Source organism: Chrysochloris asiatica, unplaced genomic scaffold, assembly GCF_000296735.1.
Source record: "Chrysochloris asiatica unplaced genomic scaffold, ChrAsi1.0 scaffold00034, whole genome shotgun sequence".
Lineage (NCBI taxonomy): Eukaryota > Metazoa > Chordata > Mammalia > Afrosoricida > Chrysochloridae > Chrysochloris > Chrysochloris asiatica.
Window position 1 is genome coordinate 15495898 of NW_006408552.1, and position 14092 is coordinate 15509989.

Consider the following 14092-nt stretch of genomic DNA (forward strand, 5'->3'; position numbering starts at 1 on the left):
TGCTATATATAACCAAACACCTGGGGTATTTGGTTTCTTGGTGTTAAGGCTTAGGGTCATGGTGAATGCCTAGGGTCTAGAGCGTTAAAAGCTTGCAAGCAGCCAAAGTACCACTGTTCTCTATTCATCTGGAGCAACAGAATATGGAAGGAGAGTCAGGACTAGGAGCAAGATACAGAAAGTGTGGCTACTGCTTCCATCAACAACTGCCTCCTCTGCCATGAAACCAGAAGAACTGAATGGTGTCCCACCATCATCACAGAACATTTTGATCAAAGATCCTACAGAAGAAACCAGAACAGAAGAGGGAAAATATAGAACAGAATTTCCAGTTCTCATGGACTCTAGACTTCCTGGAGTCATAAAGGTTGATGATCCCCTAAAACTACTGCCCTGAGATTATCTTTAAACCTTCAGTCACAAATATTCCCTGAAGTCTTCTTAAACCCACACTATAATTTAGTTGAACTTCTTTTTTAAAAAAGTCTCCTCAGCACTGTGCTGTGTCACTGAACTTCTAAAACAAATGGAATCAAACCACATCAAAAGTCAATTCTTATAAAGCATTTCAATTTTCAGAAACAGGATTTAGTGGGTTCAAAGGCATCAAGAATAACTACCAATTGAACTTAAGGGGAAAATACTTTCTCCAAACTTTCTCTATATGGAAATTCACAAACGTTCCCTAGCAAGAAGCACCACTTATTCCTCTCAGTTCTACATAAATCTGTCTAGTGTAGATCAGACACCAAACTGAGACTATGAAACAGGCCTGAGCATGAATTCTGGTGATGTAGTGTTCTAAGTGTTGGGCTGGTAATAATGGAAAGGTTGGTAGTTTGAACCCACCAGCTGCTCTGAGGGAGAAATATGAGGCTCTATAAAGATGTACAGCCTTAGAGCCCCTATGGGGCAGTTCTCCTCTGTCTCGGAGGGTCAGACAGTAAATTTGGTTTTTGGTGTGGTTTCTCTTTAAGAAGTCTAGTGACAGGCACAGTGGTTAAAACCCTTGGCTACTAACTGAAAGGTTGGTGGTTTGAGCCCACTGGCCACTCCTCAGGAGAAGGATGAGGCCATCTGCTTCCTTGAAGATTGTCAGCCTCGGAAACCCTAGAGGCGGAGTTCTACTCCGTCCTACAGGGTTGCTGTGAGTTGGACAGAATTACTCGATGGTAGGGAGCTTAAGACAGGGGGGTTTAAAACAATGAAGGGTAACACACATCTCTCTGCCATCTCACAATAGAGAAGGACATCAAGCTATGCAAAGTGGAGGGCCAGAACAACAGAGGAAGCCTTGATGAGACAGGTCGCTAGGAACTGACTCAGTCATAAAGGCCCACGGACAGATTTGCCTTTCTGCTGGGCCGACAGTGGGAAACTGGTGGTGCCCAATGGGACTCACAGTTAAAGAGGAGGCATCTTTCACCAAAATGACTTCACTCCATGGCCCTGCGTGCACAGCTCTAATGCTCTTTGGTGGGAATGCCACGTGCCCATACACAACCACTGTCTCGAAGAAAAGCCCTGAGCAACTCGCTGAACTTCAGGCTCAACTCACTGGAGGGTTTGCTTTGCCCCATGAAACAGATCTTCACCTGACAAAACGACTAACACAAAAATGATGATCTTCATCAAAGTAACAGCAGAGCTCGACAGATGAGATGAGAAGCCCAGGGGCAGGGAGACAGTGTGGGTGAGGGAGGCCAGCGCAGAGGAGGAGAGAGAATGGATGCCCGACTTGACAAAAGGAATGACGTTACTGAAATGTACAGGTACACATGGATCAACTGGTGCACACTTTGCTGAGTATATTTTCATTATCAACAAGAAAACAAAATTATTTTTCTCAAGCTATGGCGGGTTCAGATCTGTATATCCCAAAGACATCAGATCTGGAAAATGAACTGAGTTTTCACTTCAGGAAAAGCAACTGATGTAATTTACTGTCAAAGGAAACCTGCAATTTGGAAACCTTATCTCTACTACCATGAGCTCAAAGCTTCCCAACGCGACAGGACTTTCCTGATGGCACTGACAGTGGAATTTGGACACGTGATTTAAAATAATAATAATAATAACAGCATAGAATAGATATATCAGAAGTCCTGGTGACACACTGCCCTGGGCTGCTAACTGACTTGAAATCACGGTTGGTGATTCAAACCCACCAGCCACTTGCTCCACAGGATAGAGATGAGGCTGTCTGCTACCGTAAATACCGCAGTCTCAAAAACCCTCTATAGGGGCACTATGAATCAGACATACCATCTGACCAGATTTGTATAATTGAGAATTAATATTCTCCCAACAATCTGTTGATGCCACCAAAAAGAGAAGTTAAAAGATAAAACACAAGTTTTACTGTGGCTGAGTGCCAAAGGTTCGTTGATGTAGTTTCAGATTCCATCCTGCAATTAACCTGTAAGAGACCAGCAGGTCACCCATGAGAGAGCCACACAAGGATCTGATAAGGATACTGTAGTACTCTTCTCTTCCCCACCACACATCTCAACCAAAACCAAAAACACCATCTCACAGCAGACGGAAGGCAGAAGCAGCTGCCCGAGGCCAACATTAAGATGAATGATGGAAAAGGAACACAGTGTGGTGCTGCTCATGAAAGACCTTTTCATCAAACAGAACATTATTTTGTAAATATTGCTCTTTTAATTTCTTCTCAGTTTTAATTTCAGAAACTAGTGAAATCTTGACCTTTGTAGACACTGTTGTTGTTAAATGCTGTTGAGTCATCTCCTACTTATAGTGACCATGCACAGGGTTTCCAAGAGGCCGGTGGGTTTGAACTGCCAACCTTGTGGTTAGCAGTTCAGTGCTTCTCCTACAGCGCCACATCAGGAGTCCTGGGAAATGTCAACAGATAAACAAGAACTCTTTGGGGTGTCCAGTAATAAATAAGGTATAAAAGGGCCCTGAGATCTAAAAGGAGTCCAGGTTTAATCATTGGGCTGTTTGCTACTCAAAAGGATGGTGGTTTGAATCCACTCAGAGACTCTTCAGAAGGTCTGGCGACCTACTTCTGAAAAACTAGCCCCTGAAAATCCTACAGAGTAACTGAGACAGAAACTGGGAGAGAATACAAGCCACAAAACTCCTGAGAACAGCTGGTATAAACAAAGGTGTGGACTGCTGAGAGTCAGGAAAGTGAATGCTACAAGGTTAGGGAAAGGTGCTTAGGTCCTGGGCAGGAGACAGCCCCAGGGCAGGGGCTGGGCTCTCATCTCTCTCTCTCCCTTTGGTGACTTGGCTGCGGATAAGTCCCTGCCTTCCTGGGACACGTTAAAAATGTTATCATGACTAAGGGCCAAAACGCCTCTTCTGAAATGAGTCACACCATGTATAAAATCTCCACCTCAGTTCCCTGCCTCCCGCCAGCACACAGCGTGGGACCTGATGGTGGCACCGTTGTGTCTAGGGAAAGCAAAGCATGTGTGAACTGAGCTTCAGAGCACCAAAGCTGGAGGGGCCCTGGGGCCAAAAGCAAAACCCACCACAACTAACAGGGTAGAACTGCCCCAGAGGGTTTTCCATGGCTGCTATCTTTGTGGAAACAAACTGCCCCGTTTTTCCCCCATGGAGTGGCTACTGGTTTTGAATTGTTGGATCTTGCAGTCAGCAGTCAAGTGCTTTAAGCTCTACACCACCAGGGCTCCTTCCAACAGGGCCAGGTGCTCATAAACCAGACAGGAGGGGCCAGCTCATAACCTCTGTTGAGATCCAGCCATCCAGTTGATTCCAACTCACAGAGACCCCATGTGACAGAGCAGAACTGTCCCACGGGGTCTGCATAGTTATCTTCACAGAAACAGATCACCAAGCCTTTCTCCCAGTCACGTGGGGAGGAGGGGAGCTCAAAGCCAGCAACTTTTCGGTTAGCAGCTGAGTGCTTAACTGCACCGTCTTCGATGCAAGCTCACAGACAACTCATGGCACACACATGTTCTTGGCTTCCCTTGAGAGACGCATGGAATATGCTCCCCACACGCACACTCAGTTTTTCTTTCTTTTTTTTTAACGAACCAGCAGCCATTCTATGAGAATATGAGAAACTCGTGAAAAGTGATGGCTGCAACGCAAATTAGTGACAAGACCTCCGAACCAATCTCAATCCCATGTCCTGCCTACAGGAAATTTAAGTAGAAGTGTTTCATACGATCCTCTCATTTTAATATGAAATGCGCTAAATGTAGGGTAATTATGGAAATAAGGCATTGCTATAATTTGAGTTGTCATTAATTTTAGCAAATTTATCCTCTGGCATTCACAAAATGCAAAAACAGCAAACCATAAATCACTCCATCTCCAGATCAAATGTTTTCATTTCATTTCAGTGCATAATTTTAAACATAACTGTGCCTTCTCCAACAGCACCAACACAAACACATTACTATTTTAACACCTACCAACCCTATTCCTCCATCAGTATGACCAAGGCTTTCCTAATTCGCTATAAATTCAATTTAGCGTGTACACAAACGCCATACATCTCCTGGAATCATTTCTGAAACACTGTACATTTTCTTATGTGGGTGTTAAGCCCTAAAAGTCCAACATGAACTAAACATCAGAAACTGGCACATATTTTTATTAATAGAGGCTTCTTGTTGAGTGCCATCGAGTTGTTTCCGACTCATAGTGACACAGTATAGGGTTTCCATGGAGTGACTAGTGAGTTTGAACTGCTGACCTTGTGGTTCAAAACCTTGCAGTCCCACACTTACAGCGCCACGCCAGAAGTCTGATCAATAAATGCAGGCCGATGTTTATTGCACTTGGTGTTATGGCGAGTAGCAGATTCACAAATTGCAGGTTCATGGCCACCCTGCGTCGAGCAAGTCTACTGGTGTCATCTTTCCAACAGTGTCTTCATGTCCCCGTTGGTCATTCTCGAAATATTTCACTCCTTTTCATCACACTGTGGCACACTTCATAGACAACAGTCTCGTGTCAGCATCACTTTTAGAAAACCAGAACATACGTGGGACTTGACTGGGAGCTCTGGAACTGGGTCTGCAGGATCTCTGAGGTGCCAGTCTGATGGACTTGTTCCAAATTTGTTACATCTTCATAAACATTTTTAAAGGACTTTTTCACAGGCCAACAATCTAACTTTGGATGGATCCAGGTGACACACAATGGCAGGAAACAGCTGAGTGCTTCTTGGGAGAAGGAGCAGCCAGCCCCTCATGTGCTGAGCACCCCGCACTCCTTTGGCCACACAGCAGATGCCTAGCCCCCATCCCCTTTAGACAGAAGCACACTCTAAAAATCTCTAAGCCTGGATAATGTCTTCCTCCCAAGGTCTCTCAGAAAGGTCTTCCTTGGCAACCAGGTGGTTCCGTGGGTACCTGGTTCCCATCCCTGCCATCTAGGCCCATGCAAATGCTACCAGCAGACTGGCCTCCTCCGCTCTCCTCCCACTGAGGAGCACAGTCAATTGCAGCCTTAGCTTTCCTATATATTGGCTCCTGCTACTGAATAGAGTGATGGCTCCAGAGCTCAAGGGTTAGAGCACTGGTCTTGTAAACCAGGGGTCATGAGTTCAAATCTTGCTGGGGCCTGCATGTGTTTTTTTTGGCGTCCTGGTGTGGCACTGTGGGTTAATGCACTGGACTGCAAGATTAGCTTGAAATGCAAGGTTGGCAGTTCAAGCCCACCAGCTGCTCCATGGAAACCCTATACAGAGTCGTTATGAGTCAGAATTGACTCAATGGCATTGAACAACAACAGTAGCTGGATAGAGACTGGTCAGTCACCCTCTCCTGCCCCAAGTGTGTACATCCAGCTCAATCCACAGTCCCTTCTACTGCTGGCCCCCTCCCCCCGCCCATCAGTCCACTGTGATCCAAACACAGGGTCACCTAAGGACTTACATGGGGTTTACTATGGGGTTGCCATGAGTTAAACACTCAGCAGCAACTGGTTTTATGGAGACCCTTGGTGGGCACAGTGGTTAGCACACAGTAACCAAAAGGACAGTGGCCCAAACCCACTCACCATTTGCTCTATAGAAGCAAAGCTGTGGCAGTCTGCTCTGGTCAAAATCCCAGCCTTGGAGACCCAATGGGGTCACTCTACTCTGGGTTATAGGATCACTGTGTGTCAGAATTGACTGGGAGGCAATGGGTTTAGATTTTTCAGGGATGGTACAAATATTTACACATCCAACTACTAACCAGAGGCACCTCAGAAGAACAGCCTGACAATCTGTGGAGCACAGCTCTACTCTGACACATACACTCACCATGAGGTGAAATCAACTACTCTGATACACACAGTTCAGGAGGTGAAACTGACTTGATAACTGCTTTATGACTTGGTTTTTCAGTTCCTACTGGATTAACAACCTGTGATATGTAGATGATACAACCTTACTTGCTGAAAGTGAAGAGGACTTAAAATAATTACTGATGAAGATCAAAGAGCACAGCCTTCGGTATGAATTGCATCTCAATGTAAAGAAAACAAAAATCCTCACCACGGGACCAATAAACAACATTCTTATCAACGGAGAAAAGATTGAAGTTGTCAAGGACTTCATTCTTCTTGAATCAACGAACAAAATTCATGGAAGCAGCAGTTAAGAAATCAAATGATGTATTGCATTAGGCAAATCTGCTGCACAAGACCTTTTTAAAGTGTTGAAGAACAAAGACGTCAGCTTGAAGACTAAGGTGCACCAAGCCATGGTATTTTCAATAACCTCATATGCATGTGAAAACTGGACAGTGAATAAGGAAGACCATAGAAGAATTGATGCTTTTGAGTTACGGTGTTGGAGGAGAATATTGAAAGTGTCATGGGCTGCCTAAAGAACCAACAGATCTGTGTTGGAAGAAATGCAGCCAGAGTGCTCCTTGGAGGCCAGGATGGCCAAACTTCATCTCTAATACTTCGGACATATTGTCAGGAGGGACCAGTCATTGGAGAAGGCTATCATGTTTGGTAAGGTGGAGGGTCAGAGAAAAAGAGGAAGAACCCCAGCGAGTTGGATTGGCAAAGTGGCAGCATCAATGGGCTCAAGTGTGGCAACAATTATGAGGTTGGCCCAGGATCAGGCAGTGTTTCGTTCTGTTGTGTATAGGGTCACTATGAGTCGGTACTGACTCGATGGCACCTAACAACAACAATTGGATTAGGTACAGGAAGGGGATGACGGGAGGTAAACCCGGGAGACAAGAGTTAGGCTGGGCACTGAGTGGAGACTTTAACAGATGCTTGCGAACCCACACACTCTGGGCACTTTGTCACACATTTCAATCTGGTAACTGACTGACTGTAAGATGGTTAAGAACTTCAAGCTCCCAGTGGAGGAAAGCAATGAGAAGCACATTCTGCCTAGTTGCATGGGGCCTAAATCCATGATTCATGCAGCACAGGTTCTGATGGCTGCTGCAGCAGGGTCTCATGCATCTCACATGTAAAAGCTGGGACTTCTAACAGGTACTTTTCACAATACACGCCACTTGGCAACCCAACGCCGTGGCTAAACCCTTGACAAAAAAACCACAGGTGTGATAAACTAATGGCATCAGCAATGACCAGCCAGAATGACGGATGCTACAGAGCAGAAGACACGCAGGCATGCTGTGTCTCTGGAGAAGAGCAGGCACCACCACTGATGCGTCAACCCTGACTCCGATCAGGCCTACAGTAAACGATGTCACAGGAATCCAATGTGCAAAGCCCAGCAGTGGGGGACACACTACAGGGCAAGTAGACCTGTATCAGCAGATGGAGAAAGCCAGATGGAAGCCATTCAGGGATGGTCAAGACATGCCAACTCAACACAGACCTCCAATTCTTAAAAAGTCTAGACTTAGTTAACCGACATGCCTTCCCTGAGATGCTCATCAGTTTGCCCTGAAACTAGCCTCCAAGATGACCTACGAGGTGACCTTACGAAGCTCTCAACACAGACCAGGTTCACAAAACTAAAGAATACCACTGTGCTCCTTTAAAAAAACAACCATGTACATGGGACCAAAGAGGAGCAGTGGGCTGCTAACTGCAAGATTGGTGGTTCAAACCCACTAGCTACTCCATGGGAGAAAGATGAAGCTTTCTGCGCCTGTAAAGATTTACTACCTCAGAAACCCTATACAGGTTTTATGTCAGAATCAACTTGATGACAGTGGATTTACATGAAACCAAAGTGTCAACAATGATTCTAAAGCAAAGATGAGAAGGTAAGGAAGGGGGCAGGGAAACTAGAGCACTGGGAATGGAACAACCAGAAGACAAATAAAGAGAACATTTGATATATTTGTGAGAAATCTAACCAATACCATTGAACAACTGCGTAGAAATTATTCAGTGAGAATAAAAATCTAATTTGCTATGTAAACTTTCACTGAAAAAAACAAAATTATTTAAAAAGAAAAAGGGTCTGGAAGTCTTTGGACCCCAATTCAAATAACATAGTATCAGAAAAACCCAAAGCAAAATGTACAAGATAGTGAAGGAAATCCAGAACCCACTTGGCAGTTGATGGGAGTATGAAATTAGTTAATTTTTTAGGGGTGATAATGACACTGTGGTTACGTTTTTTTTAAAAAAAAGAACCATTATCTTTCAAAGATTTGTGTATGGCTTCTGGGATTGCTTCAGTAATAAGTTAGAAGTAGAGAAGCCTGGTAGGAAGGTCAGTGGGGGGCAGATAAACCAAGCCTGGCCATCAATGATAATGGTAGAAGCCAAGAGGGATGACTATTTAGTTTTGTGTAGGTTTGAGATTTTCTGTAATAAAAGTTATTTAAACAACATGATTAATGTAATCAGAGTCACTAAACCGCACATGTAAAAAAACTCTGAATTGGAAAATGTTGTTATATATATATACACACACACACATATATATATATATATTATTTTTTTTTACAAAAAACAAAGTATTAAAAACATTGGGTGGACCGAGACTCATGGCACCCTGGGTCACAGAGCAGAAGTAGCCTAGGGTTGTTCCTCTTCATGGAAGCAGATTGCCAGGCCTTTCCTCTGAGGTGCAACTGGGGCATATGAACCACCCATTTTTAGTAGCTGAACACAGACTGTTTGTGATACCCAGGGACCTTCTAAAGAAGAAAAGACCCCCATAATTCCTATCTCTCAAAGCTACCACAACAGAAGTCTTGTTTTTATTGTAATTATTCAGAAAACCCCTATTTATCACAAAAGTATCAAGAAAAAAGGTAGGTGGGAAAAGCAAGTAAGGGGTTATGTGTGGCTCGTACTCGATTTCCAAATTCCAAATTAAGTGGTATATTGACCAGTCTCACATACTTCAAAATCCAAAACCAAATCCACTGCTGTAGACTCAATTCCAACTCATCATGACTCTATAGGAACCAAGCGGATCCCAGCTCAGAGTGACACCATGAGGTTGCCGAGATTGCAAATCTTTACAGAGGGGAGCATAGTGGCTCCATATATAAACACTAGACTGGAAACCACAAGGTCTGTGGTTCGAGCCTACCAGCCGTGGGAGGTAGATGAGACTTTCTGTTCCTGTGAAGATTTAAAGTCTCAGAAACCCTATACAGAGTCACTATGAGTCAAAACAGATTCCATGACACTTAACAAAACAACAGTAACAACAAATCTTCAGGGAGCAGAGACTCACCTTTCTCCATTTGAGTGGCCAGTGGGTTTGAACCACTGGTTCTTCAGTTTGCAGTCAAGTGCGTAACTCTCTTTGCCTCTGGGGCTCCTCACACTCCCTGTATAACTGAAGAACACTGTCCCCTTCCACCATGGGGACTACCCATTTAGTAAACCAAACGAAACCAATGGCATTGCTTTTCTCTGGAGGAAGCTGTAAATTCACTTATTCAATCAATAGTCACAACCCACTTGGCACCAACTGAACCCTAGGGTGAAACCTAAAAAAAGTCTCCACTTTAGCACTTTTCATCAGTGCCAAAATGTAGACACCACCCAAATGTCCATCCAAAGATGAGAGATGAACAGAGCATGATGCGTTCCTACGATGGAACACGGAGCCCAGCTACACAGAGGGACAAAGTGGGACACATGAGGTCAACACAGTTAGCCAGATACACAGGACAGGAAAAATCCAGAGACAGAGACCAAACATGACAACTGGCCCCCAGGGTGCAAAGAGGAGCAGTGGGACAACTCGAAAAAGGTGGGTGAGAATGGTCACCCAGCTCAGAGAATGGAACCATGTCATGGCAGTGGGTGAATTGGAGCATGCTTTGTTGTGTGGATTGCCACCACAATAAAAAAAAACCAACACAGTCTCCCCGGCCCTCAGGGAACTTAAGGTCCAGAAAAAATGAGCTTGTGTGTTGGACAGAGTGGTAAGGATGCAGTGACACAGAAGGAATACTGGAATCGACGTCCACGGCCTTCTGTGTGGAAACAGTAGGAGATCCAGAACAACCACAACTGATTTTCCGCACCAGTGATTAAGAGCACCAAAGTTCCTGAAAGACTCATTCCTGGTAACAACTGAGGATAAGACCTGCCTCCCTCCAACCATGTTTTCCTGAATGACAATGTGGCTTTCCAGGAGACGTGGCTTGTGCAGATGCCACTCCACATGAATGCCCCATCTTGGTAGGGGTGAGGATGGGAGCCAGTATAGGAAAGGGTGTGTAAAGGATGTTCCAAGTCTCAGGTGACTGCAGCCAGTTACATACAAGCAAGTTCCAGTCTGCAAAATTCTGATATAATAAGAGAATTTGAGGTTTATGGTAGAGAAATCCATAAATCCAGGTACCAAAGAGTGAAAGCAAATGTTGTTAGGTACTGGCCAGATGGTTCTGCCTCACAGCAACCCTGTGGGATTGAATATGACAGAACAAAACACTGCCCGGTCCTGCACCATCCTGGTAATCGTTGCTGATAAACTCACAGAAGAATGGTAGAAAGCAAACAGATACAAGAATTACTACCATAATCTTAAAGTCAGATCCCATTTGGAAGATGGGAGTTGGACAGTAAAACACATTTAACCTTGCTGTGAATTCTTGAAAATGTCTGGGGACCCTTTGATGTGAGAGGATGAGGCACTGAACTCTAAAATGCACCATATTCTAGAGACAGGGCTACTCAGGCTGAACAGAATCTAAAATGGAGAGAAGCAGAAAAAACTGCTCAAATGGCTCAGCATCAGACTGAACCTTTAACGTTCCCAAAAGCAAACGGCTATCCCCTTGAGTAGCCACTCACCTACTCACTGCTGCAGCTCTGTCCCTGCTTACAGGGGGCTGAAGTCCAATGAACACAGAGAGGCACCATGGGCACCGATGTGTCCGCACATCAAAAACACCAAATCAGCAGGTGGGCCAACGTTCAGCCTGCCAGCTAAGGGCTCAATGCTTTGGGATGTGCCCAGAAGAATGCCAGGTTCCGGGGACATCAATAATGGTTTATACACAGTGAACCGATTTATGCAGTGGATGAGCTAAAAGGACCCTGCAGGTTGAGTTTTTCTTCTCCCCAAGTTAGATTAAATACTAGTGAGAGTTCCGTTTAAGATATTATGTGGCAGTAGGTGGTGTAGGACAAGCACTGGACAACTAACACCAGCTGTACCTCGGAAACGCTATCCAAGGTCGTTATGAATCGGAACTGACTCGATGGCACTTAACAGCAAAAAAAAAAAAAAAACTAGAGGGGCAGCAAAAAAGAGGCAGACCCTCCACAATACAGACTGACACAGTGGTTACAGCAATGGCTCAAACACAGGACAGGGCAGTGTCTCCTTCTGTTAAACTTAAAGTCGATGTGAGTCAACATCGACTTGACAGCACCTCACAACAACAACACTAAACCCTGAGGAGCACTGGTGGTTCAATGTTTAAGCGCTCAGTTACTAACTAAAAGGTTGGAGGTTTGAAGACACCAACTGCTCAAGAGGTTGGCAGTTCAAACCCACCCAATGGCTACGCAGAAGAAAGGTCTGCTCCCATTAATGTGACGGCCAAGAAAATCTACTCTGTCACACGTGGGGTCGCCGTGAGCTGGAATCGATCCAGTCAGAAGGCAGGCACTCGTTAGGAGATGGGAAACTCTGTGATCCAGACTGCGATCGTACTTGAATTATACACAGAAGTGCGTTCCCAGCTGGAGAACTGCAAGTACTAGGCCACAATGGAGAACATGGGGGTTTCTTTAACCACCACTGGACCCAACTGCTTCACTCTGGAAGGCAGCCTGATTTCACCCTCAAAGGATGGAGGTAACCATTCCCTTGCAAACCCCCAGCGAGCATGGATGGAGCCTGAAACATTCCACAGAAGACTTATAACCCAACATGCCAGGAGCCTAGAAAGGGGAGGCATTGGCAAACAGGCTGTGGGCCCTGGGAATTACGCAGACAGAAATACCCTGTACTCCGGGTGCTTATAAAACGGAGATTAATTAGGTAACTCCTGAACATGAAACACACTAAAGAAACATAAACACCAGTGAGGAGTTTGAAGCAATTACTGAACACAGAGAAAAAAAGAAAGTGTCTAAAGAGGAGAGGAAATGAGTAATTAAAAAGACTTTCTCCTCATCAACAGATTCTGAGGATGCTGGGTATCTCCAGGGCGCAGAAAGCAAGAAAACCCGGTTCTCTTCGAAAGTTATACAAAAGGGGCTAGAGAAGACAGCAGGGCTGATACCCTTCCCTTCCTGTCCAAGGGGAAATGGTAACTGAACCCCCAGGGGCCTCCTAAGTACCCAGCGGGCTGCGCCATCCAACCCAAGAACCTGGTAAATATGAGAAGAGTCGTTCTTCCCCTCCTTCCATCCCTGTCCAGTCACACCTGGCCCCTACTTCTGGGAGGTGGGGGGGTGGGGCTCAGGCCTTCAGAAGGATCTCACACCTCCCAGAGGGGCACCCCTTCCATGGCCTGGCCCTGATACAACACCTTCTCAAGAGCCTGGCCACGACCCCAGGGTAGGAAAGGGTCAAAAGTGGTGATCCTGGCTGACATGGGGCAGGGCAGGGGTGATCCCTGGGGATCTAGGCTGGGAGGAGGTGACAAAGCCCACTCCCAGACCCAGATCAAGCACGGTCACAGGTCCAACCACGGGGGGTGGGGGGTGGGGTGGGGGGGGTGGCCTGAGACAGCAGTGGTGGAGTCAGGAGAGACGGTGGTTGAGGATGACTCTGAGAGTTTGGACAGGGCAGGGGTGTGATCCCAAATCAATGCCAGACCAGGGCTGACCCTGGGGTTTCAGGCTCGGTGAGAGTGAACCCTGGGGATTCAGGTTGGTTGGGACTAGGGATATGGGCGGGGCAGGGATGACCCTGACGTCCCAACTGGGTAGGGGTGAACCCCAGAGGTTTAGGCGAGGTGGAGACGACACCGGAAGTCCAGGGAGTTCCGTGGTGAACCTCAGGGTCTGAGCGGTGCGGAGGAGGACCCAGGCAATCCTGGAGTCCCGGCGGGACAGAGGTGAACCCCGAGGGTACAGACAGTCGGGGAGGGGTAGCCAGGAGGTCCGAGGAGTGTTCCAGGGGGTGACCAGGAGGCAAGGGACGATCCCGGGGGGTCTGGACGGTATGGGATGGGGGTGACACAGGGGCCTGGGCTAGGCAGAGATGACCTATGATGTCCAGGTGGTCGGGGACGGAGGTTAAATCCGGGAGGTTAGGGTGGTTGGGGGTGTGACCCACGGTCCAGGTTGGATGGGGGTGACTCCGGGGTGTCCGAGCGGTCGGGGGGGAGGGGCAAGCTCCGGGATGTCCGGCGGTCGGACAGCGGTGGTGACCCGGGGGTCCAGCGGTCGGGGGTTGGTGACCCGGAGTCAGGGCGTGACTTGGGCTCAGGGTCCCCGGGCGGCACTCACTGCGGGGGCAGCTGAAGGGCGGGCGCACCGCGCCGCTGGAAGGCGCCGTCCACGAAGACACCGTTTTTACCGAGGCAGCGGAGGAAGAAGTGCGGCTCCTGGAAGCTGAGCTGCAGGTGGCGCCTCGAGATGAAGCTCGACAAGCCCATGCTCAGGTCCACCGAACCCTGCGACGAGTTGCGGCCGATGGTGACACTGGGCTGCCGCATGAGGAACTCGAACTCGCGGCCCTCAAGGCGCGCCAGGGCCGGCCCAGGGCTCC

General features: G+C 46.8%; 1 protein-coding gene across 1 annotated transcript in view; it reads right to left on the reverse strand.

Moving 5' to 3' along the window:
• FOXK1 (forkhead box K1) overlaps positions 1-14092 on the reverse strand; it is an 86770-nt gene that overhangs the window by 45894 nt on the left and 26784 nt on the right. Inside the window, exon 2 of the mRNA XM_006859871.1 lies at positions 13831-14088. Coding sequence (XP_006859933.1) covers positions 13831-14088 — 258 coding nt within the window. The remainder of the gene's footprint in view (positions 1-13830; positions 14089-14092) is intronic.